We start from the raw sequence: 24,146 nt of genomic DNA, 5'->3' as shown, positions 1-24,146 counted from the left end.
TACATACAAAAAATGTTCTTTGATGTGAAATTATTAACTGGGTTTGTGTGCGGATACTAAGAAACATTAAATGACAATTCAGTGAGCTAATCCAAATATATATTTTTTTTCTTTTCACTTTTTTTTTCCAAAAGCTTATTAGGGTATTCATTAATTCCTTCTGTAATTATCCCTCTACCATTGGCTCAAACACATGCAGATTCCCTTGAATCCCACTTCACATTATGAGTGGATTATGAGCCAGAGGCCTATAAAAAGTTCTGACTGTTTAAACTTAATGAGCTTGCAGTCTGTCTGGGGTTGTTTTACAGCAGTGAGAATCATTTTCATGATCAACTGACAAAGATGTTATTCGAGAAAACTTGTTTCCTGTAATGAACTTAAAGTATGCATTCAGTGCAGAGTGCCGACAATGTTATGCTAAAGAAATTGTGATTCCCCCTCCCTTCCAAAGGATACATTTTAATGATTCTATGAACAACATACCAACAGATGGCTCAGGACGATGTGCTTATAAAACCATTTTCTTAATTAAGTAGTAATTTTTTTCGCATGCACATACAAACAAAATTACACCAAAAATCTTAGTAGTCCATTTTTAAAGATTTAATCTGCCAAATTGTTCCTTCTGCCTTTGTATATTTCTAGTTGTAGATGAAGCTATTTTAAAACCTTTTAATATTAAACTTAGACTCTTAAGGTAAGCACACATAAGTATTTCCACAATGCTTAAATTCTCTCTACATGCTCTTTGTATGGCCTGCCGCTGCGGAAGAAAACATTCCCCGAGAATGATACTGCCACTACCATGTTTCACACTGAAAAGCTATGAATCTCTGTAGAGTCATCATGGCCTCCTGGAAATCTTCTCTGATTGATACTTGAATGTCCAGTTAGCTGAAGTGGGTGGCCATGTCTTGGTAGGTTTGAAGTTGTCAAAAACCTGCTTTGATATTAAGATAATAGATTGAACAGTATGCAGATGGCCACTTAAAGAATTGAATATTATTCAAAAATAACTCTGCTTTAAACTATTCCACAAGGTTATTTCTTGGTCTTCATGATGGTGTTGGTTATCTTAAAGCCACCACAAAACATAACACATATATGGAGTGAGATGTAATTCCACACATGTGAACAAGTTGCCAAGGTGGCAACTTATGTTAGAAGGGGGTTAACAAAAATACTGTTAACACTTATCAGATCTTTATCTGGAAAAAAAGAATAATGAACAATAATGGACAGCTTTGCAATGCATAATATTGGTGGGTCATGTAAACTCCTACTGAAATACCTGCAAGTGGCTGTAATGTGATCAAATGTGAAAAAAAAGTTCAACAGATGTGAAAACTTTGGCAAAACATTGTATAAAGTAATAAAGGGAGAATATTAGTTTGTCATTTTGGATTATTATTATTATCATTATTATTATTATTATTATTATTATTATTATTATTATTATTATTATTATTATTATTATTATTATTATTATTGTTGTTGTTGTTAGTATTCTAAAGAAAAGCAACTTACCAAATTTCTTCCATTAATTTCTACTGGGTTTATTTAAAAAAATGCATCAGTGGATCTGGGTGTAGCCTGAAAAACGTGGTATGATCCCTCTTGTGGATCCACCTCTGATGTCCCGTGTGCCGCGCCGCCAGCTGCCGCACACTCACGCAGTTCTCACGGCTGCGTCCTGCTGCCGGAGCGGCACTCTCGGATTGGAGACCGATGCAAGTCAGACTGTTAACCCGTACAAAATAAATGAAAAACAAATGCCATACGGTGAAATGTAAAGACATTTGGAAGCGCGGAATCCCTCGTCTGAAGCCGCCACACCGGGTTGGGTTTGTGGGTAACCCGCCAGCCTGCCTGCCTGCAGGCGATGCGAGCAGAACCGTCGGGGCAACCAATGCGTGTGTCGGAAGGGAGAGCTTAGAAAGCAACTGTTTTGACTTCAAGAACATTTTTCTTTTGACAATGGAAAGAAATGCTCGCCAACATTTTTAGTTAAAGCGAGAGAAGAGTTTAGAGGGAACCGTTTTTTTTTTTGTTTTCGAGAGAATAAACAACAAACTTAAAACTATCGCTTTCGACTCGGATCCAGATGAGAGCTGCGGGGCTGGAGCCGACAGGAGATGAACGATGCACAGTAACATGGATATATTGAAGGGGATAAGCATCAGCAAGCACCGCTGGAGATGTATTCCGGTAAACATTCAATGTCACTTATTCAATTCAACATTACTGCTCCAATGTTATCAGTTGTGTCGTGTGTGCATTTATCTAGAGCAGTTGCAACTTCCTCTGCCTACAAACCAGATATTTTGAACATCAGTAGAATTGAAACTGCTAATATTATGCTTTGTTGAGTTAAAATGACATACCAAGCAGCACATGCACATGGTGTAAGTGGTGAATATTGCCCTCATGGTCACGCTAACAGGTTAAAATCCCAGCATTTTTTACTTCCCACCTGAATTGTGTCACAATATCTCATTAGTAATAATAACAATCTCTGCCTCCTCTAATTGCCGTGCCCACCATTCATGGAACATGGAGCCTTTTTTTCCCTCTCTGTAACATCCACCTACCAAGTCTTTTCTCATTTAAAACCCCTCTGGCAAAACTCATTGTCGTCTCTAATCCATGAGGGATTGGATTCACTCCAGTCTCATCATCGCTTCCTTTTCTTTGATTGCAGCCAGCTTGATTGCTTCAGATTGTCCAAAGTCCTTTTGACTCTTGCAAGTAGTTACTCTCCTGAAAATCAAATGTCCATATGTCTAAGAGGGATATCTGAGAGGGAGCTTATAATTCTGCAATTAAGTAAATTGGAAGGAAAGTGGATTTCTGTGACTGTGACATAATATCCCTATTATAAAAGGCTGTAAATAAAAAAAAAGTATGTAAATTATTTGCGCAGCACTTTGGTGCTGTTATGTTGTTGTTAAGTGCTTTGGAGAAAAACAGCAGGTTTGGCAAGGTAAGCATGGCTCCTGCTGTCTGATGACTTAACTAACTATATGTTCTGCAGTGAAATTACAATTCATTTTCTTAAACTGGGTGGAATATTCAACGCATCTCCAAAGTCTCATTATGAATGAACACATTTCCAATGTCACTCGCTCAGAGAGAGGCAGAGGCTGAACTTGGAGTTCACTGTGCCTCACTGACTGCAGCCTGATGGTTGAAATGATGAGGAAAATTTGTGCATTGAATGAGGAGTTCAGTTAGTTAACTCCAAAAATAATGTGAGAAGGACTTTTTTGAGAATTTATTTTACTTAAGTAGAGTTTTAGTTTAAGTTTATGTTAGCATCATGGCTGGTGTCATGGCTTTGTAAGCTTGTTATGGGTTAATTCACAATATTTGAGTGAGCCTGTGGATTTATTTTAAGGCAACACCCAAAACAGACTAATTCCTTGTAATGCGTGCAAATCTACATAAATTAACCGGGATTTGTGGAGCTCTACAAGTTTGGGTCAGTCTTAGTTACCATGGCTGAAAAAAAAATGTCTGAAAGGCAACAATGTCAATGTTATGGAGTGGCAGCTACAAAGAACTGATCTCAGTCTAATAGAAAACATGTTAGCAAAACTGAAAATGGTGTTTGAGCTAGACGGCTAACAAACCAGACTCAGTTACACTCGTTCTTTTACTCTCTTACTAGTAAAGACTAAAATCCCTATTATGAAACATTTCTGGAAGGATACCCAAAATATTACACTAAAGTACAGTTCTATTGCCTTTGCTATAGTAGGTGGGTCATTTAGTAATAGCTTGAAAGGAAGAAGGGATGAGAGAAAAAGTCGGGGTTGCAGGGGTGGGAGGTACGTAGTAAATGGCCTGGATTGTGAACTGAACCCTGGACAGCTGGATCAAGGATTATAGCTTATATGTATGATGTCCCTGCTCTTCCTCTGAGCCATGTGTCACCCCGCAGAAAAGGTTTAGATTAATTTAATATCCGACAATGAGAAAGAAGGTTTTGTCTTTACATCATATGTAACAGAAAACATTGCCGGTGCTGATCCATGTGTTTCACCATTTAGATCCTGCTATGCATCCTTCTTTTAAGCACACTAATGCTAACTTACACTTCAATTTTTCAGTTGTAGTTAGATTACATATTGTAAACTAATTAGTGTGTGAGCACTGGGTCAATAAGAAAAACAGTACCAATTGAAAACAATTAGCGTGCTCGCTGAATGAGAGCGTATGATTATCTCAGCTGAAATACCAAGCTTCATGACTTTGTGCTTGGTATTTCTCTTGTGTGATCTTGTTGGCAGATAAACAAACAGACAAATGGCAGTGAAAACATGCCTTGGGGAAAAATGCCACCACAAAAACAAAATCAATTTTGGGTTGTGGAAAGAATGGGCACCATTTGGTAGTCTTCAGGGAAATAACAGAAGAGAAAAGTGAAGAGATATACTGGCCTAAATATACCGGGGAGAAACAAATCTCCTTTTAAATAAATGAACAATAGTTAACAATAAGTGATATTGTTTATCTGTAAAAAATATGAAACTTTGACTGAGCTAGACCAAATAAACTTTACATAAGGTTTGGGCCAGTGTGAGATTTTCGTGGTATGATAACTGTAAAGTAAAAATATCACATTTTACGATTGTCATACTGAAAAATCCTAACAAAGATGTATTTTTTGATCTAATTAGCTATTCAAAGCCAAAATACATTTATTATTTTCTACGTCTGCACCATTAAATAACATATCTATCATTAATATTATAGCATTTTGTCTATGACATTGTGTTTCTTATAAGGGATTGAAAGCTGTAAGAGGTCTCAGGCATATGTCTGTGGAAACATATGCCAGAGTTGACAGGTGGTCGTTATGGAGGCTTCAAGTAGTGCAATTTCTGATCAGTCATATTCCCATTGGCTTTATCTGGTGTCTAATAGCCTATAATTTGCTATGTCTAAGAAGTTCTAATAATGCTTAAGGCGAGATAATTATTCCTTTATATTGTTTATTGTAGGCTCCCTAATATGTGTGATGCCACTTTATTCTCTGTATTTGGATCACAGGCGTTCAGATTGTGACGCTTAATGTAACCATCTATAAGCTAACTTAAATGTCTTATTTCAGTGTTCGGAATGAGTGCTCCTGTGCAAAACTTCTGAAGTTTGTCGAAAACCTTTCAGACTGAGGTTTGAAATGTTGTGAAGGAAGCAAGAGAGCAGGAGGAGCTGCTCAATATATTTCTGTTGCTCTTGTCACAGGGGAGATTGAGAGGAGCGCTTTGGTGGCGTGCCCCTGGTGTGGGCTGGAGAAATGAAGAAGTTGGCATGTGTTATGTCATGCCTCCGGCTTGTGTGCTTACATCAAAACACTATTAGTCTCTTTGTCTTGTGCCACTACTTGAGCAAGACTTTTGGCTGAGGAATATATTGGCACTGCCTCAGCTCCCCCGGTGCTCTGTATGCGAGGAAGGAAAACGAATATATTGACTAAGTAAACCTTTAGCTTAAGAATCTATTTGATTTCGGCGCTATACAAAAACTAATTCTTGGAAGAAGGAAGCATATTTAAAATGGTTCAACTGATTTGAAACTGCAAGCAGAATTTGCGTGTAGATTTGCAAACAAACAAAAAAAAGCCATAGCAGACACATGTAATCTGAAGCATAATAGCCTCTTTGTTGCCGTCTTTGTGTGTTTGTCTTAAAGATTCCAACAGCGCCAATGTTTTTGGTAAATCAGAATATACAGGATTAGGAAGATTTTTTTTCCCTGAGAAAAAAGAAAAAATCACTCATCATTGAAAAGGAATGTGTGGGAAAACATGATCCAGCATGCGATCAAATGAAGTTACAGGACCATTGATTAAAAATGCAGCATTGTGTTCTGTTTTTGTTTTTGTGTTTTTGGCTCTTGTCTTGTTTCTTGCAGAGTGTAGGAGTCTGGCCTCATTCATGATTCAAAGCTGGCGGGGTGGGTGTGATTGTGAGTGGGATGCTCATGCTTTTGCGCTCAGTGTGAACTTCATCTTCATCTGGACTTCTCAGGCAAATAGGACATGCAGTACAGACCTGTTAATACACTTTTGAGCCCTGACACAATTGATGGTGACTGAAAGATGGGGCATAGTAATCAGTCAAATCAGCTGACAATGCTCTCAGCTTTTGTGACAGGCTGAATTAAAGTCTGTGGTTTATCAGCTCCAGCTGGTGCTGTCAGAGGAATAGAGGGCAAGAGATATCACTCTTACAACACAGGACACTTTAAAGATTTTTCTTTGTCTCCAAGAATCAGAGGCTTCTGCAGCAGCAGCTTTTGCCTTTCCTCAAAAGTTGAAGAAGGATGCAATGAGTAGTTTTCATCTGTACGTTCTCAATAGTTTTCTTTTTAGCAGTGATTACTTTATTCATTAAAACTAAATTAGTAATTAATTTATAGAGTCTGTATTCATTTTTATTTCATGCATTTGTAATCTTAACTGAACAATCTTGAGTCTCCTCAGCTTCTAGTGAGGTATTTTTTAAAGTGCCTTGCAAAAAGATTGATATTTTCTGTACTTTGTCACATTTTCTGGTGTTATGACCACAATCTTGATTTCATTTTAGGATGGGTTAGTTTATAATAAAATATACATCTTAAGCATTTGAACATGTCATGAAACATTCCATTATGTACCAAGTTATGGCTGGTAAACAAAACTGAAATTCCTGACTATAAGAACATGAATCAAAAAAGCTGCCAAGATTCCCTTAAAACTTTACAATGCTGGCCATTGGTAAGATTTATTTCATATGATCAGTCTCATACTATACCGTCAAAATATGTATGTAAATTTGTTGCTTTTTAAGGAAAATACATTAAATAAAAACATGTAACTACTCAGAAGTTTTTTTTTTACTTAAATTGAGTGACTTAAGCTGAGGAAACTCTCATGGAAACATTATCCAACAGTTCACCATAAAAAAGAAAAATCTTTTTCTTCAGATGTAATTTATATGCTGTAGATAGAAATCATAATTTGGGGTCACCCTTTTGTCTAAAGCCATACTAATCTTAATAGCATATAAATGGCTAATAACAATGTGTTTCTCTAATTATTCTTGGACTTAGAAAATGGAAATAACACTGATAATCCCAGCTGGTGTAAGACATAAAAATGTGATCTGATTGAATCTCACATAGTGAATACAGTGCATGTAAATACTGTGCATCATATTCATTTGTGAATTGAGAGGCAGATTTTTTTTTAATTTTTTTTTTTTTTTTTTTTTTTTGCCGTTACATTTAAATGCAGCAATCTGGGAGGAAACAGTCAAGCCTTGGCTGCCACTTTAGCCTGACTGATATCCCATTTCTCAAGTTTTGACTATTTCAGAAACATGAAAGCAGTTGGAACTTGAAAGGCAAAGTTTGAAAGCCTTCCCTATCATTAACTTTCATCTCGTATGGCAAACAAATGGGAGAATCAGCCTGCGATGAAAGTGAGCCATCGGCCTTGTCACAAGCACTTAAGGCCACGGGGGTAATTAATTTGTATTGAATAGGAAGTCAAATACTGATGCGGACACTCCCAGACTCCCCTATCATCTTAGTGCTGAGCTTCCTTGGATCAAAAGGATTTGTTTCTCTTCCCCCACCCGCCTCCCTGCCGCTGCAGTCTGATGTCTTGTCTCAGGACTTGCTGAATAATAGAGATCAAGGGATTGCTGTCAGAGGCCAGCAAATATGAATGAAGTGTCACGGCAGTTCACATATTCTGGCAGAGTTCACTTGTTTAGGTGTCAAGAGTTGATAAATTAATATTAGATGACCAAACAGTAAAACATTTACATGGCTGACAAAACAATTACTACAACAGATCCTGAAGACGGCTTTTATATGCGTGTGTGTAACAAATCACAGAGACAGCGACGTGACACCTACACATCTACATTATCAGAGGAAATGCATTTCACTTAATTGCTACGCATATAAATTTCAGGCATCATTAAAAAAAATGCATGTGTTTGATGTTACAAATAAAGCTTTGCTGAATTTCCAGATTTCCATATATATATATTTTTTCCTCTTAAATGCGTTTTGCAAAGTAATTTATTCAGCGCATTTCACAATGATTCCCTCAAAGGCGGAGAACTCCAAAAATATCCAGGAGCAGAAGAGGGGGATTTGAAGTCTTTCTGTTTTATTATTAAAAGCCAACAGTTACTCATGACATTTGCATCCTAATAACTGCAAGATAAGTTGGAACTAAGTTGGCACTCTAAACCTAATCTCCATAATGAGATTTACAGGCGAAAAAAATTTGTTACTTTTAATGCTACAGGCAGGAAAGATGGGTAGTATGGGCAAACGTGTCAAGGGAGGGTGTTGATATACTCACATAGGCATCAGTATGCTCTGTCATGCCTTTCAGTGGTGCAAAGATAGGAGGCGTGCAGATAACTAGAAAAGTATGAAGGTATAATCTTTCAGTTGTCCCTGTTTCTCTCTTTCTTCGACCCTGGCCTCTTGATAGACTATACTGTGGTTTCCTATTAATTCCTTCTTCTCATTCATTTCACTATGCTGATGGTGTGTGTTCAGAGAAAGCTCCACCATCAGTCAGTTAAATGTACCAAGGAGAGCCGGTTTGAACAAAGGCAATACCTAATTTCCTCCCATCGTGCGTTCTCTCTTTATAATCAGCTTCCCATAACCAAACATTTGTCTGCCGCCTTACCAGGGAGAGAATCTTGGCTGTCAATATGTTGGAAATATTTAGATAAATACAACCAGATCCTTGTTTATCACTTAGCGGGGTAGGAGCGGCTCTCATTACTTAATAACATTTTTGTTTGGGGGGCAGAGGGGCATATGGGGCATGTGGGGGGAGCTATGTTTGAGGTAAAGCCGAGATGAATTACAGCAAGGCCCTTGAGAGAGAAAAAAAATCAATTGGAAGTCTCCAGGGGAGACTAGAAAATGGTTTTGGTCGACATACAGTCAGCTCTTTATGTCAAAAATTCATAATCTGGCTAAGACGGATTCAAGGAGCTGGCACAGTGCTTTACTACATGCTAGGGTTGTGTCTGACAACCGGGCTGACTTTTGTTTTGTCTCGGCAGGTTGGCGCTAAAGAACTCAGTCCCTTTATGCTTCTATTGAAGGCAGCATATCTATTCTGTAATATTAAGTTTACTTAAGCAAACTTCACAGCCAGTGCTGCGAAATATCGCATTATATGGCTACGAATATAACATCTTATTACTTGCAAAGTTTTCACAATCTGCTTCCCGTTTATCTTATTTCAAGGAATTCAAGTTGCTGTTCTTGCTGATGAGGCCGCTGGTTGTGACTCACTAATACTTCCCTGCTCCTTTTTTTTTGTATCTGACAGATGAACAGTGAACATTACTGGAGAGGACAAAGCCAGAATTCTATGCACATGTGATTGGATCTGAGCTTGCTCTGACCTGAGACCATTAAAATGGAGTTGCTATGGAAACTCATAGTGCTGCTGTCATTGGTGGAGTATCTGACAGGTAAGCCTCCCAAACACACCATTTGTCCTGTTGTTTTGTAGACACTTGCAAAACCTCGGGATAGAAAGTCTTCACAATTTGTCACATTACGACCACAAACTTTCATTAATAATTAACTTTCTTAGATCATATACAGTACATATATTAAGTGACTTATGAAGGTAGTTTATTGCAATGGATTTTATTTAAGGGCATGAGAGTAAAGGCACCACAGTGTCAATGGACAGCACACTTTTCAGATTTTTATTTGAAAAGTGTGTTCAAATAAAAATCTGATTGTGAATATGAGATTTTGAAAACGAGATAAATAATTTTCCTTCCACTTCACAGTTATGTTCCACTTTCTGTTTGTCAACTACATCAAAAATCAAGAGGTGGGAATTATTTTGCAAGGCAATGCAATTTATATAAAAGAAGAAATATTTGATTTCCACAAAATGAAAAAAAAAACAGAGATGAAAGCAAAAATAAACAATTAAAGACTTTGAAAAAGGTTAACACCCTTAAAGTGTGAGACTTGGGGAAAAAAAAAAAAACTCTCCTTTTTAGAAGGTCAGTTTTGCTGAATTGCAAAGCTGCCCAGTCTCCGTATCTGAGAGACAACCACCACGCAGCAGTGGATTGTGCAGTTATTAATTCTAAAGAGCGCCTCAATTGTTTTCCTAATTGAGACTGTACTGGTCGTGGTACAGAACTCTTGTCATTGATCTGGGTTTTAATGAGAGACCTAATTTTCCTCCCTTTAGAAGCTGTTCGGGGTCAAACACGAGTTCTCCTCAGACCGCCAGCTCCTGGAGTTGAGAACGAGATGAAGAAGAGCTTTACTGCATGAGCAAAGTGTCTTGAAGGAAATACTTATCTTTTTATGTTGCCTCGTTCAAAATCAGCGACTCCTCCTCGTGGCTGGGACTGAAAAATAATTACTCTGTGTGCATGTAAGAGCTGGTGACTGGCTTGCTTTGTATGCGTTCTTTTTCCTTAAAACTGCAGAGCATGAGGACACCTAAATCTGCATATGTGGCAATTAGCACAGTTTATCGCTAAATCTGAACACATCACTAGATGTCTGATGAGGCTTTCCTCTGAGAATTGCTGCCTGCTGGATTATGATCTACACTACTATTCTAGATCAGCAGGTTTATCCTGCTTAGCGATTATTTTAACTACACAGACGCTGGATGTTGATCAAAACATACCTTAAACTGGCCTGTTTTTGTTTAAAAAAAAAAAAAATCAGCTTCCATAAGGCTATTCACACCTGCTTTCTGTGTTAGGCCACAAAATCTAATCTTGCAGTCATTAGTGGCACAAATCAATGCCTTGGTTATCAATTTACAGCAATTTGGTGCTTGACAGTGGAACAGAGGATAAATTGTTTCTGCAAAGCATTGTGCTGCCCAGTCCTTGTCTTGCTCTTGAGGCTGGCGCTCAGCAGAAACACATAGTTACTGAGCATTAATATTCAGTGTGGGCTTCCATTACATGTGCTCTACTTACAAGGAAGTGTGTCGCAGTATAACCCCAGACGTCTGAAGCCTCTGTCTGCAGCAGAAGGAAAAAAATTCTGAAACACGTCAAATGTTTTACCACGTACATTTTGCGAAGGGCCACTGTGTCAGGATTTTTAACTTGGGTTTAGGTTATTTATGCGCAGACTGAGGTGTTGTTCTTTTTTTCCTTTTTTTGCAGACTGTGGGCATTGGATGTGTGGGAGGGCATTCGAGTTGAGGGGAAACCATTCCCAAAGCGAGTTCATGTAAAGTTAACCACCTCTTCTCTTATTCCTCTCTGAGGGTCTGAACAGCCTGAGGCAGGGGTGTCTACTACGTGTGTGAATGAGTGAGTAGAGCAAGATGGCACTGGGACAAAGGGGAGGATGCTGTTTGTAGGCACAGATGCTGCATCACTAACCTGCAAACAGGCTGCTTTCTTCCAGCCCTGAATCTATTGTTTGGATTTGGAAAAATAAGACACTAATCTGCAAACATCTATGGCAAAGAAATTATGCATGAAAATGTGAGATTATTTTGTGGCACCTTGCGGAAGTATTTATAACCCTTGCACTTTCTGACCACTTACAAAACCTTATTGGGCTTTGTTGTGATTTTATATGGCAGAGCAACACAAAGTTGTGTGCAACTGTGAAGTGGAGGGAAATCGATACAAGGTTTAAAAACATTTTGCAAATTAAAAAAAAACTACAAAGCTTTTTATTCTTTGGTCAATACTGTTCAAATAGCGTTTGCTGCACGTCTTTAGGAGCATAGCTATTAAATGTTTGAGCATTTGTCCGTGCAAAGCAGCTGATGTCAGTCAGAGTGGATGGACAGCAACATTGATTTTCAAGTCTTGCCATAGATTCTCAATTAGATGTAAGACTGGACTTTGCCAAAATATCCATACTGCATAACAGTTGTCTGGTCAACAAATTCTCTACCTGAACTGTTGATCTCTGCAGCTGCTCCACTTTTTCTACGGGCCTCTTGGCTGCTTTTCTGATTAATGATAGTCATATCTTGGTAGCTCAGAAATTGTACTTTCCATCTCCAGAACATGGGTTATTGATTTTATATCCTAACCTTGATTTAAGGTTTTCCAAAATTGGATCCCCGACCTCTCTGGTGTTACTTCGTCTCCATGATGGTCCTTATTTACTATGTTTTTCAACCGACCCCAGAGGTCTTTAAAAAACAGCTGTATTTACGACGAGATAAAATACGCGAATATTTTCGCCGCAGATTTCATCAGTGTAAAAATGCCAACTTTTGGATTCAGTTTGTGGCTGTAAGCCCAGTTGGTGTGAATAATTTTGCAAGTTCAAATTTCAAGTTTGAATTTCCATTTGAGTAACTCCTTATAACGGTGTAGATGTCAGGCATATGATCTTAAGCATAGAGCAAAGTCTGTAAAAGAAATATAGGAGACTTTGTATTCAACCTTCTTGTAATGAAAGATATTGATTTAAATGCTGTTTCTGAGCGGTTGGCTAAAATAATTGGAAGAAATCACATAAGGGTACAATTTAGCTGGCAAAATTGGAATCAAAAACATAAACATATTACCCAGGATTGCAGGTGAGGCTCTTAACAGCAATCAAAAGTTTTCTTCTCTCTGAATAAATAACACTGGAAGAAAAAAGGTTCACATTTACTGAAATGGGTATAATTTATTTATGCTGCGATTTGATATGCGGTAACAAAAATCTTAAGAACACGAAAGCTGAGAAGTTGACTGATATAATTAGATGGTTATGTGAAACTATTAATATGTGATGGAGTGATTTTTTTTGAGTCAGAGAAACAAGGGAATCACAGCTCACAGAGCTGAGGTGTTTTGAGATATTATTCTAGCTTCCATGAAAATGAAAACAACTCATTTATATGATTGAAAACCTTTCGGTGTTTTGGTGTTGCATATATGTCACTTATTTCAGTGGAATGACAATATTATTGGAAATTCCTGATTAAAATTAAATAAACTGACACTCAAATATCATTTAGACCAAAGGTGTGTTGAGTTAGGAGTGATTCCAGCCAAGTAGGAGAGTAAAACTTGCATGCACTGCAGAGATGGACCCCATCCAATCAAACATTAGTATCAGCGTCTATTCTCGGATCAAATATTGGGCTTAAGCCACATACAGTGACTGAGAAGAGAGAGATGACTGCGATTACGTTCTGGGCCTCATTGCATTCAAGGTTCCTCTTTCTCTCAGTCCATTTTGTGAATTGACATTTATACTATACATACACCTGACAAGAACGTGAACACATGCAAGGCAAGTCCACTTAACCCTTCATTATCGATCTTATAAGTAGACATAAATCTACGGCAAGAGTTGCAGTTTTGTAACTTATAGTGCCAGCGTTATTCATTCATTCTTAGCATATGCAACTGTGGATCTTCTAGAGCAGGGGTGCCCAAAGTCGGTACTCGAGGGCCGGCATCCTGCATGTTTTAGTTCTCTCCCTGGTTTAGCGCACCTGAATCCAACAATGGCTCGTTAGAAGGCCTAAGAAGAACACTGACATGCTGAAAAGGTTGTTACTTCCACCAGAGAGAGAACTAAAACATTCAGGATGCCAGCCCTCGAGGACCGACTTTGGGCACCCCTGTTCTAGAGGATGCAGATCTTAATTTTCACTCAGAAATTTCCAAAACACTGTGAACATTTTCAAATCCAGCATGTTCCATGTCAAGGTTGAGACCGTGAAAGGATAAAATAGATAAAATAGAACAAAATGCTGTACTCTGTTCACCCTTACTGTTATCTGTTTAACCTTTTCTCTCTCACACAGTGGGTACAGTGCCTATAAAAACTGCTCACCAAATTTGATGTTTTTCTCTTTTTTTTCTTGCTTTTGCAGATCAGTCATGATCAATAAAATGTGGGTTTTTGGATAAAAAACATTATAAATAAATCCTTTTCAATGTCAAAATAAAAACTGTTTTATGCAACATCACGACAATTAATTAAAAATATGAAACACAAAATACGTGATTAACTAACTTTTCAGCCACTTCAAGTCAGTATTTAGTAGATGCACCTTTGCCTGCAATCACAGCGCAGATCTGTGTAAATAGGTCTCAAATAGACTTGCACATCTAGACACTACAATTTACCAGCATTATTTTTTGAAAACTGTTGAAGTTTTGTCAGGTTGTGTGGGGCTGCTCCTTACCATCCACTTTGTTGCCTTGTACTCGTTTCTTGTGCAGCTTTAGCTGAATGCTTCGGGTTGTTGTCTTGTTTAAAGCCATAGTTCTCTTGCAGGTGGATATATTTGCAGCTTTCATTTTACTTTCTTCCTTCATAAGCCTTCCAGGGCCTGCTGTCATCCCCACAGCATGATGTTGTCACCACCATGCTTCTCAGTAGGAATGGTGTGTTTGTGGTGATGTTCAGTGGTTGATGTCTGCCAAACATAGCAACATGTCTGAAGGCCAAAAAGCTTCATTTTTTTACACTTGACCATGGAGCCTTTTGGCAAACTCTAGTCAAGGTTTTATCTGAGTTTTCTTTCAACAGTGGCTTCCTCATTGCCACTTTCCCATAAAGCTTTTACAGGTGAAGAACCTGGGCAACAATTGTCTGCAGAGTCTCTCCCATCTCGGTTGCTGAAGCCTGTAACTCCTGCGATGTGGTCAGAGATCTCCTCTCTCACTGGTCTCCTTCTTGTGGGGTCACTGCGAAGATGGACTGGTCAAGGCAGATTTCCACGTGACATATTACTTCCATTTCTTGATGATGGATTTAACTCAACTGTTTTTGGCAGATGTGAAGAATTTTTAAATAAGTTGTTAATTTTTGCATAAACTAAATTATATCAGACATCCTGCAGAACCTATTCCCATAGTGAAACACTGAGTTATAGTATAATCTCTATAATATAAACACTGAGATGTTAGAAAAAGAACCTGATCTGTCGTCTTAAAGCGCACAGAGCAACTGTTCACCCAGGCCCCACAGCAGGGAGGCGTCCTCAAAAAACCTGAAATTAAAACTGTTTTGGTGTGTTTGTTGATTTTCATAAAATTCTAATGAAATAATGACAGAAATAAATTAATCTGGGCTATTTTAAGTGGCTGAGTGAGTGAATTTTGTATTAACAAACATGTTTATGCAAAATGTTCTCTGAGGCCCATATCCCTGTGCACCCGGATGAGTCAGATAAAAGTGATCCAAAAGGCAGTGGTGCTGGATGAAGGCAAAAGTCATGTCTTTTCCCTTAAAGGGGAAATCAGGCTTTCAAATGAAAGCACAGAGAGAAATTGCTCATTTCTTTGACAAGAATCTGAAGTTAAAAAAAATAAAAAATACACAGTCTGAGCTAATATCAGCAGCAGTGCTTTCAGAGTGAAGGCAGCAAGTTTCCGCTTTATTCATCAACATCAGAGTAATTTCCGCCAATCATTTGACACTGAGAAGTTGTGGAGGTGGCAATAAAAGCAGTTCAACTTTGTAGATGTTTCAGCCCTTTCCCGGTGATTAATCATGACACATTCCGTAGCAATGAATATCCTGTAATATCAGGAATGTGAAACTCAACGCAACAGACTACAGGAGTCGTAGTGTTAATGGAAAAAGAGATGCTGTCATTTGACAGAGGTGCTAAATGGTCAAATGGAGATGACTTTTTTTTTTTTACTTTATTGTCAGAAAGAGGGATGAATATCATAGACTGTAATCAAAAAATGACATACTGTTGGTGCATTTGAATCAGTCAATACCTTTTAGAAACTTAAGTTTCTAAACTTTAACAAGAAAACAAACTCACCAGTGCCATGCATCAGGAAGGTTCCCACTCATCATGAGATTATAAAAAAAATAGTAAGAAATAAAACATGAAACATGTGGTCTTGCATACCAAATGGTTTATTGAATAACAAACATATACATATACATTTAACCTTTTGGCACCAGAATAATATTGTGATAAAATGTTATCAAAACTTAATATATTTCCCTATGAGAGTAGACCAACCAGCCTTGTAATTATTTCTATTAAGAGACAATTAACAACAAAAAAGACATTTAAAGACCTCATCAGTGGTTTTGGAAGCATAAAGACCCATCAATGGACATTTACTGGAGAATAAATTCCTTCGTCATCTTTTTCCAACACTATTTTCAAAGCAGATTTCTTTAAACATATTTCCAACACCAGCTAATGAGCTTCTTTTTTGTGCTAATAAAGATAAAGATGAATGAAGCCTGCTCATTTGGTTATTGTGCAGACAATTAGGCAGTTTTTCAATACAGACTGTACACTAAGATCATATCATATACCATGGGAAAAAATATGCTTGAGTGATAAGGATCAAGAAAGCAGGAGAGTCAAGCAAGATGGTTCATTCAACGTCCAGAATTTCATTCTTGAGTTCAGTGTAGGAAAACATTGTTGTTCACACAGAGTGAAACAACAGTAAGCCAAATATATCAGTCTAATTTAAAAATCGCATCGTGTTGGCCTCAGTAATATGTATGCATTTCATTAAGAAATGGCTGTGAATCTAAAGCAAGAGAAATTTGGGAGTTTGACACTTCAAACTCTTTTTTTTCTTCTTTAGCAAGTACAGATATGTGTGAACAGATGATGCGCTATGATGCACTTGCCTATTTTTTTTGTGTGTGAATTTATGTAACCACTTAATCACCTAAAACAGTGATACTGTTTTATTCTCAGTTATATTTTTCTGTGATATATATAATTCGATGTTTTTAAAGACTAAAATGAAAATAAGTAAGTTATTATCAATGGAAAAGCAACAAAAAGAAAAAGGGCATACGTTTTGCTTAGCTCTAGCAAAATGCCAAACATCACTTTGCTCTTGTTTCCACAGCACAGCTCTCAAAATGTAAAATAACATAAATTGTACAAAAATGAAGTATGTGCACCGTGTAAGTAAAATAGGCTGTGAAGCAAATATGTAAAACTCATTTCCTTATAGTGTCTCAGCACATAAAAGTACCCAAGCCCTGGTACACCTAGAGGAAAAAAATTATTTGACTTTTAATATTACGGTATAATTTTAAAAAATAGGTAGTTTGGACCTTTTATTAGTTTTTGTAGGATATAATGAACAAAGGGCAAAATGCATTTTTTTAAATTATATTTGTGAAAATAAATTTAGACAATACATTTTTATTTTGTATTTGATTTTTATGAACATCACATCTGTATTTACGTATTCTGGCTGTAATGCAACTAGATGATAAATGTTATTTGCACAAGCAAATCTGCTCTGTGGTTTATAAAGCCATTGTGCACAGAGAACTATAAAAATTGCTTTCATTTGCTGTTCCTATAAAGGGAAGTGGGTGGAATCACTTCTGTTTCCCCAATGGTCATTGCACTATATATTACTGATGCAAAGCCTGTTATTGCAGTTGGGAAGCAATAGCTTTGATTAGCAAGAACAGTAGAACATGATTGGATATTGGCTTTAAGTGACTCACATATTTCTTCCTAATAACCGTGTAGCTAAAAGCAGGTGGCATAAATTTAGTAAGCAGCTTTGTACTGTTTCTGACATCCCAGCTGATTGTCAAGGGGAATAGTTAGTGTTTTCTATTGCTTGGGCAAGCCCAGTCCTGCATGCGATAGTTTTGTATCCATCAAACAATCGGCAATCTGCAAAATAATTTACAGATCGCAAATTATAAAAATTGCGATCTGCAATTTTTATAATTGCAGATTGCTGCAATTATAAAAATGCAACGATCTTCTCCCTCAATTTCTGTGCTGAAATGTTTGCTGTTAATTTGCAAAGCAAGTTGCACAAATGCATCAAGAGTTCAGATAAATCTAAACCTTCTTTTTTGAAACAGCCAGGACACTGGGTATGCCCCCACATTAATGTTTGGTGCTACCAAATAAGAAACCTACCGTGTGTATCTTATCAGGACTAGACAGAGCAGAAAGATGCTTTAAAAGGCAAAACTGTCTTTTTTCATTTGATGTCTAAAACCTTAAGCTGAAGCGAATTGATTCAGGGTCTCAAAAGTGGTCTGTACCTCCCCCTCAGCTGACTCCTCGTGGGCTTGTTTATTCATGCTAAGGTAAGCTAAAGGAATCCATCTGCTGTCAGCTGGTATTGAATTTGAGATTAGTTTTTATTTCGACCTCTAAAACAGCTCGCTCTTCCTACAACTTGCTTCGGTGCCGAGTCTTGTTGTCCGATGAGCCTTGGAACGCACGCACATATCACCATCTGGCAGCAGGGGACAGATAAGGGTAGAGTTAGCCTTTTCTTCCCTCTTCAAACACGATTTCACAAAGACCTGCATTTCCGGCCTGTGACATTGTGCCGTCAACCAACTGAGGGTTCCAGATCACTCCAATTCAGTGTCATTTTGTAAAAATTTATTTTGGAAAGTAGAAAAATGTCTTATTTGGTATTAGCAGATATTCCCAGCACTGCTAATACCTGATTGTGGATTCCCATGTTGATTGTGGAGTCCCTTCTTGTTTCTGTATCATAAAATTCAGAGATGATGTGGTGTGACACAGTAACTAAGATGACACAATTTGACCAAAACACTGGGAGGAGGTTGTCAGGATCATTTAGAGAGAAAAGAAAACTAAGTTATGTATGAGCTTACAATGAAAAACTAGAGGTAAGATGAAAGGAGAGTAAACAGCAGGGAACAAACCAAGAAGGCACACAGAGAGTACGAGTCCAGGAATAAACAGACATGGTAGTTGGGAAAGGAACAGCAAGGAATAAATGAGCAGATGATGAACTGATATACAGAACTGAAGATTAAAAAAAAAACAGTATGCAATAAGACTTCATGGACACGATAAAAAGTAGAAAATTATCACAAATTACAAAACCAAAAGTCTTTTAGATCAAAGACCTGTGAAGAAATGGAAAATGAAAACATGTGTTAGATAGTATATATAAAAGACAACAAGGAAATATTATATTTGTTAAGATAAGTTCAAATCCACAATTATTTTATTAACAGAATGAAAAAACAAATAGGATCATCAAAATACATGGATATAAAATTAAACATTTGATATTAAAATCAACAGGCATTAAGTGATACATTTTTGTTGTTATAAATGGTTTAAATATTACTAAGTTTATTAAGTTTATTTGCACAGTATGTTGTATTTATTCTTTGTGGTTGTTTAATTTCATGGTAGACATATTTTACTACGCCTGAAGTCGTGCAAAGAAGCAGTGTTGGTTTTGAGTTAAATTGCAGTTGTCAAAGTTGGAGTTCTGTTTTCAAATTTTTCCACTTTTTTTTTCAGAATACATTTTTTTCTCATATACTGTATGTCCATCATAGTAAAATTTGTTTTTAAAAAAGCCCACAAATAAAAAAAATAGTGCAGTACTTTTACTTCCAATCTAATTATCTGATAACCTTATGTAAACCCATATTATGGATTTTTTTGCCTTGATCTTTGTCACAACTCTGTAGCTATTAACTATAACATGTAGAGATGCATTGATAGCAACTTCGAACCAATATAAAAAAAATACATAAATTAATTGGTTACCAACATTTTTTAATGGTAGAGGTTCCGAAAACACACAAAGGTTGAACCCTCAAAACAGCTTTGCTGTATTCAGTTCAGCCTTCCTGTTATCAACTGAAAGTTTGTCTTTCTCTTACTCTCTTAAAGCTGAAATGAACTGCTGAGGGGTCTCAACATGTTATAGCAAATAGTTTAATCATGCATTCTTCATTAGCGTCATCTGAGTTTCCCTTGATTTTATTTTAATCAACTTACTATTGCTGTAAGTAGCTAACTTTACAAATCTTTCCTTAATCACAGAGAACTCCACGGAGATGAGTGTTGTCATTGTAACCTTGTAGGTTTTGCATATAGTGCTGACCAGACAATTATCAGATAATGAAGTTTTCAACTATCAAATCACTGATCAGGACAGATTGAGCTGAAAATGATCAGACTCCTGTCCTTAGCCAATTTCTCAATCCATCTCCAATGAAAATTAAAACAGAATGGCTAAATTTGTACTTCCCTCAATCAGTGATGAAGGTTTTTTTTGTTAAAACGAAATAATTTCTCAGTTTACAATGACACACTTGTGATCCAGCTCATAATTGCCACAGGCTTTATCTCCCCCCTTAGGCTTTTGCATAGCAGGTGTATCGCCTGCAGAGGAACTCTCTTCTGGTGATCTGTCACTTCTTATTGCAGCTTCAAGGAAAACGCTTTGTATGACAGACGATGATAATTAGGTGGATACTTATTTTTATATATTTTTTTCCCCATTTGTCCTCGTGGAGAGAAATAATCTTTTTTCAGGGCTCCTTCTCTGACATCATCACAGATAAAAAGAGTTAATCTGAGTTTTGAGGTGAAAGACAGACACGCTACACCCCTGAGACTTGAAAATGATATCTGCCTCTCATACACATGACTTTCTCTAACTGTTGAATATTTCTACTATTGGGCTATTTAATGAATGTAAAAACTCTCTAACTAATCCAAATGAATTCCCTTTTCAGAAAGGATAGCTTTTATTTGTTGACTTCTCCTTGGGCAACTCTTACACAGTGTGTGCACATGCATTTATTTGTATAATCCAGAAGCTGACCGTCAGGCACACAGCTAAATTTAATTGTATTCAAAAGCATGGAAAAAAAAAAGTTGAAATCCTGCCCACTGCTCTCTGGCATTTGTGCATGAACTGCAAAAATTGGGTTGTATGCTTGTGGGTTATAAATTTGAATTGTCTGTGAAAATACTTCTATAAAACTTTTTAACAACAATTTTATATTTAGATCGTTATGTTACAGTTTCCTGGTTACCAGTTGGCTATTCTGGTGCTTGGAAGATTTTTTAGATTTTAGAAATTAGTAGAAATTGTAGCAACAACCACCTACATTAGACTGCATTAATGTACTCTAAATTTGCAATGAAGCTTATGTTTCAAAGGAGTTATAACTGCACTGAAACTTTAAAAATATTACAGATGATATTTTTCCCTTATGATATTTCTGATTGATCCTTCTTATGAACTAAATATAAGAATGGACTGGAAGCTTCTTTTATATGAAATAAAGCTTTAGGTTATGAAGAACCCACTTGGTTCTCAGGTGTCAAGAGACACCTGGTTACTTCCAGTCTTATTTGAATAGCCTAACGTGTCTAATATGTAACTTTAAGTGTAAAGAGTTTGAAAGGAGAAAAAAAGGAAGTCACAATTTTGGAAGCCTCCTGGGCATACAGCAAGTTGTGACTGAGGTTAAAGGATTGAACAATAAATCAGCACCTAAGTTCTGTGAGAAGAGGTGCTGGCACTTTAGTCTCTGTTGGCTGGAGAGATAGTCATCTTGGCAACAACAGCAGTTCTGCTTGCCTAAAGATCACTTCAAAAATCTAAATTGGACTGGCCTATCTTTATGTGCAGGTTTTTGAAATGTCTGGATACTTCTCACTTTGAATTTAGAACTGGTCAGTGAGTATCTAAACGAGCATGGAGGTTTTAGTGTTCAGTGCTGTTGTTTGTGCATGTCAGTTGTGCATCAGATTTCCAGGGCACACCACAGACGCTCAAATACAAAGGGTCCAGACGGAAGGTTTGTGTGTAAAAAAGTGTGATTAATTGCAATAAATTTTTAATACATTAAAATTGATCGTAGCCCTAACAAATGCTCATCAGAGCAACCATTTAGTGATTTTAGTAATTTTTTTTATCTGGTAAAATAGACATGTTGTATCTTTGGTGCTTAGTGATTTTAGTAATTTTTTTTATCTGGTAAAATAGACATGTTGTACCTTTGGTGCTGTGTTCCCTTCTGCTTGATGATTACCTCAGATTTTGGGTTGATTCTACACAGGAGTATATATAACACTGGAGATAATCTGGGTCAGATTTTGGATTTATAAGCTAGATCGGATTAACCTTTACTATTATTATATATAAATATATATATATATACTGTATATATATATATATTTCTACACCGTGCTCACTGTAAAGAGCATAGCAGCTTGAAATGGGGTTGCAATTTTTATTTCTCTTGCTTTAATTTTGAGTGCTCTGACTTTGGTTTTTTCAATATAGTATAATACTGGGTTGCTTAAAATTGTTAGACTTTTCTGCAACTACACTACCGCTGAGAAGCTAAAGGGAGTCGGAAAATTTTTCAGTAGTTTTTCCCATCCAATGCTGGATAATTTCATCGATGTACAACTTTATGAAAAAGAAATTAATTAAAGCAATTTTTTCACTTAGCGCTATTCTGCACATTAAATGGAATCGCTTCATTAGGTATGCTATGTACCGGTAAACAGATAATGAATACATCATGAAAGGTGACAAAGATATGTTTGAAGTTGAGAAATAATGTTTTTGAGATACATGCTTGATTTTGTCTAAAAAAGGAGACTATTTTAATGAATCTTCCCGTGGTCTTAGCGACACTCAGGAAGAGTGCGGCAGATGTCACGGTCGGACGGTGGAGAAGTAAGACGTCTTCCCATAAGGGCGACAGTTCCCGAAACCACACACACACACACACACACACACAAAAAAAAAACTTGTAAAAATGACCCCCTCCACACCACTCACAGGGTATAAGGCTTGTGGTGTCCAAGTGACTCTGTTCCTTAGATTAAATAATAATAAAAGTAGTAGATGAACTTTGTACTTTTGTGTTTTCATGATGTAAAGCATCTTGAACTGCCTTGTTGATGAAATGTGCTATGCAAATAAACTTAAAAGATAAACCAAAAAGAAGTAAAGGGTCAAAATCCACAGGTTGGTTCACAATGTGGAACAATTATTCAATATTAATATTTTGTACCCAGTGCCTAACGAACCAGTTGTCAACTTGCTGCATTGTTATTCCCACTTTTCCTCTTCAAACCTTTTTCTCCTCATTTTTCCTCACTAAACACCCAATGTCTGCAAACAGAGAGATGTTTGCAGTGCTTTTTCAAACTCAGCTGGAAATCAAATCTTACGTAGTCTTTGTTTGTTCTCCACCCAGGAAGCGGAGTCCTGCTAAGGCCTGTATTCACTAAGCAACCAGGCAGTGTGGTGTTTCCCATTCAGCCTGGCGAGAATCGGCGAGAGGTTGTGTTTAGCTGTGAGGCCCAAGGACACCCACCGCCCTTCTACAGGTAATGCCTGCAGACATGGCTTCATGCATGCATCGTGTTTGTTGTTACATGGAGGCTTCAGGTAATTCCTCAAGGCTACCAAGTGCAACATTTGCACTAACGGCCTGTGGAGATTGGATTTATTGCTTGAGGAAAAGTGGGGATTTGTGTACCATATGGCTCACAATGGCTTTCCGCCTGCAGAGCTTAGATTCACTCTCAGTGATGGTTAATAAAGGAATGACTAATTCAATTCCCCCCCTTAGTTACTGCTGTTTTGCATATTTACAATGGCAGTGAGGCATTAATCTACAGAGTTTACCTAGAGCTTTCTGTGATACATACTACTATTGGCTAGTAAAATAAAAAATGACCACAGACATGCTGAGTCAGAGAGCTCCATGGTAATGTGATAATTTCGGACTACTCTGATTCTTCAAAACCCGGATGACTTGCTGGAGAATTGGTGGAACCATGCATTTTGCTCTCTAACAGAAACAAAAACTGAATGAAAACATGCAGCTCTTAGTTTGTAATCTAAATTCAATCTTTGGTTATGGAGCATTGGTTTGCAATTATTCACAGAACACCATCAAGACCTCTATATGGTTAAAAAAAGAGAAGAAAATTAATGATTTGGAGTGGGCTAATCAAAGTCTAGAGTTAAATTGAATTGGCATGCCATGGTGTAACTGTAAACAGGCTGTTCACACTGGAAAACTCTACAGTATGGTTGAATTTCTGCAAACAATAGTAATACTGGTAACTAGTTTTTCACGTAGATTTAGGTTAATTTGGATTGCCTTTTCTCCTTAAAAAATAAATGATAATGAATTAAAATGCTTATTTCAAGTAAAGACACTTAAATATGTGATGAGATGTGACGATCAGCAACAATACTGCTTGATGCGAATGAGGTGGGCCATGCTGGTACAGAAAAAATAATGATTAAAGATTAATGATTTCTTTTGCCAGAACAATGGCAATGACGAATTAAGAATTCTGACAAAATATAAATAAATAAGTATCTGTG

The 24,146-nt window shown here is 37.1% G+C and overlaps 1 protein-coding gene across 2 annotated transcripts in view; it reads left to right on the top strand.

Annotated features, from left to right (window-relative positions):
* Positions 1 to 1,617: 1,617 nt before the first annotated feature.
* Positions 1,618 to 24,146, top strand: part of LOC102220967 (contactin-4-like) — a 91,841-nt gene continuing 69,312 nt past the window's right edge. The window contains exons 1-3 of one of the 2 annotated variants that reach the window (XM_023337692.1): positions 1,618 to 2,211; positions 9,368 to 9,512; positions 23,002 to 23,134. In XM_023337692.1, coding sequence (XP_023193460.1) covers positions 9,458 to 9,512; positions 23,002 to 23,134 — 188 coding nt within the window. In that variant the 5' untranslated portion in view covers positions 1,618 to 2,211; positions 9,368 to 9,457. The remainder of the gene's footprint in view (positions 2,212 to 9,367; positions 9,513 to 23,001; positions 23,135 to 24,146) is intronic. The other variant, XM_023337683.1, reaches the window with a different exon arrangement.

This window comes from Xiphophorus maculatus, chromosome 1, assembly GCF_002775205.1.
Source record: "Xiphophorus maculatus strain JP 163 A chromosome 1, X_maculatus-5.0-male, whole genome shotgun sequence".
NCBI lineage: Eukaryota > Metazoa > Chordata > Actinopteri > Cyprinodontiformes > Poeciliidae > Xiphophorus > Xiphophorus maculatus.
This window is presented reverse-complemented; position numbering and strand designations above follow the sequence as displayed.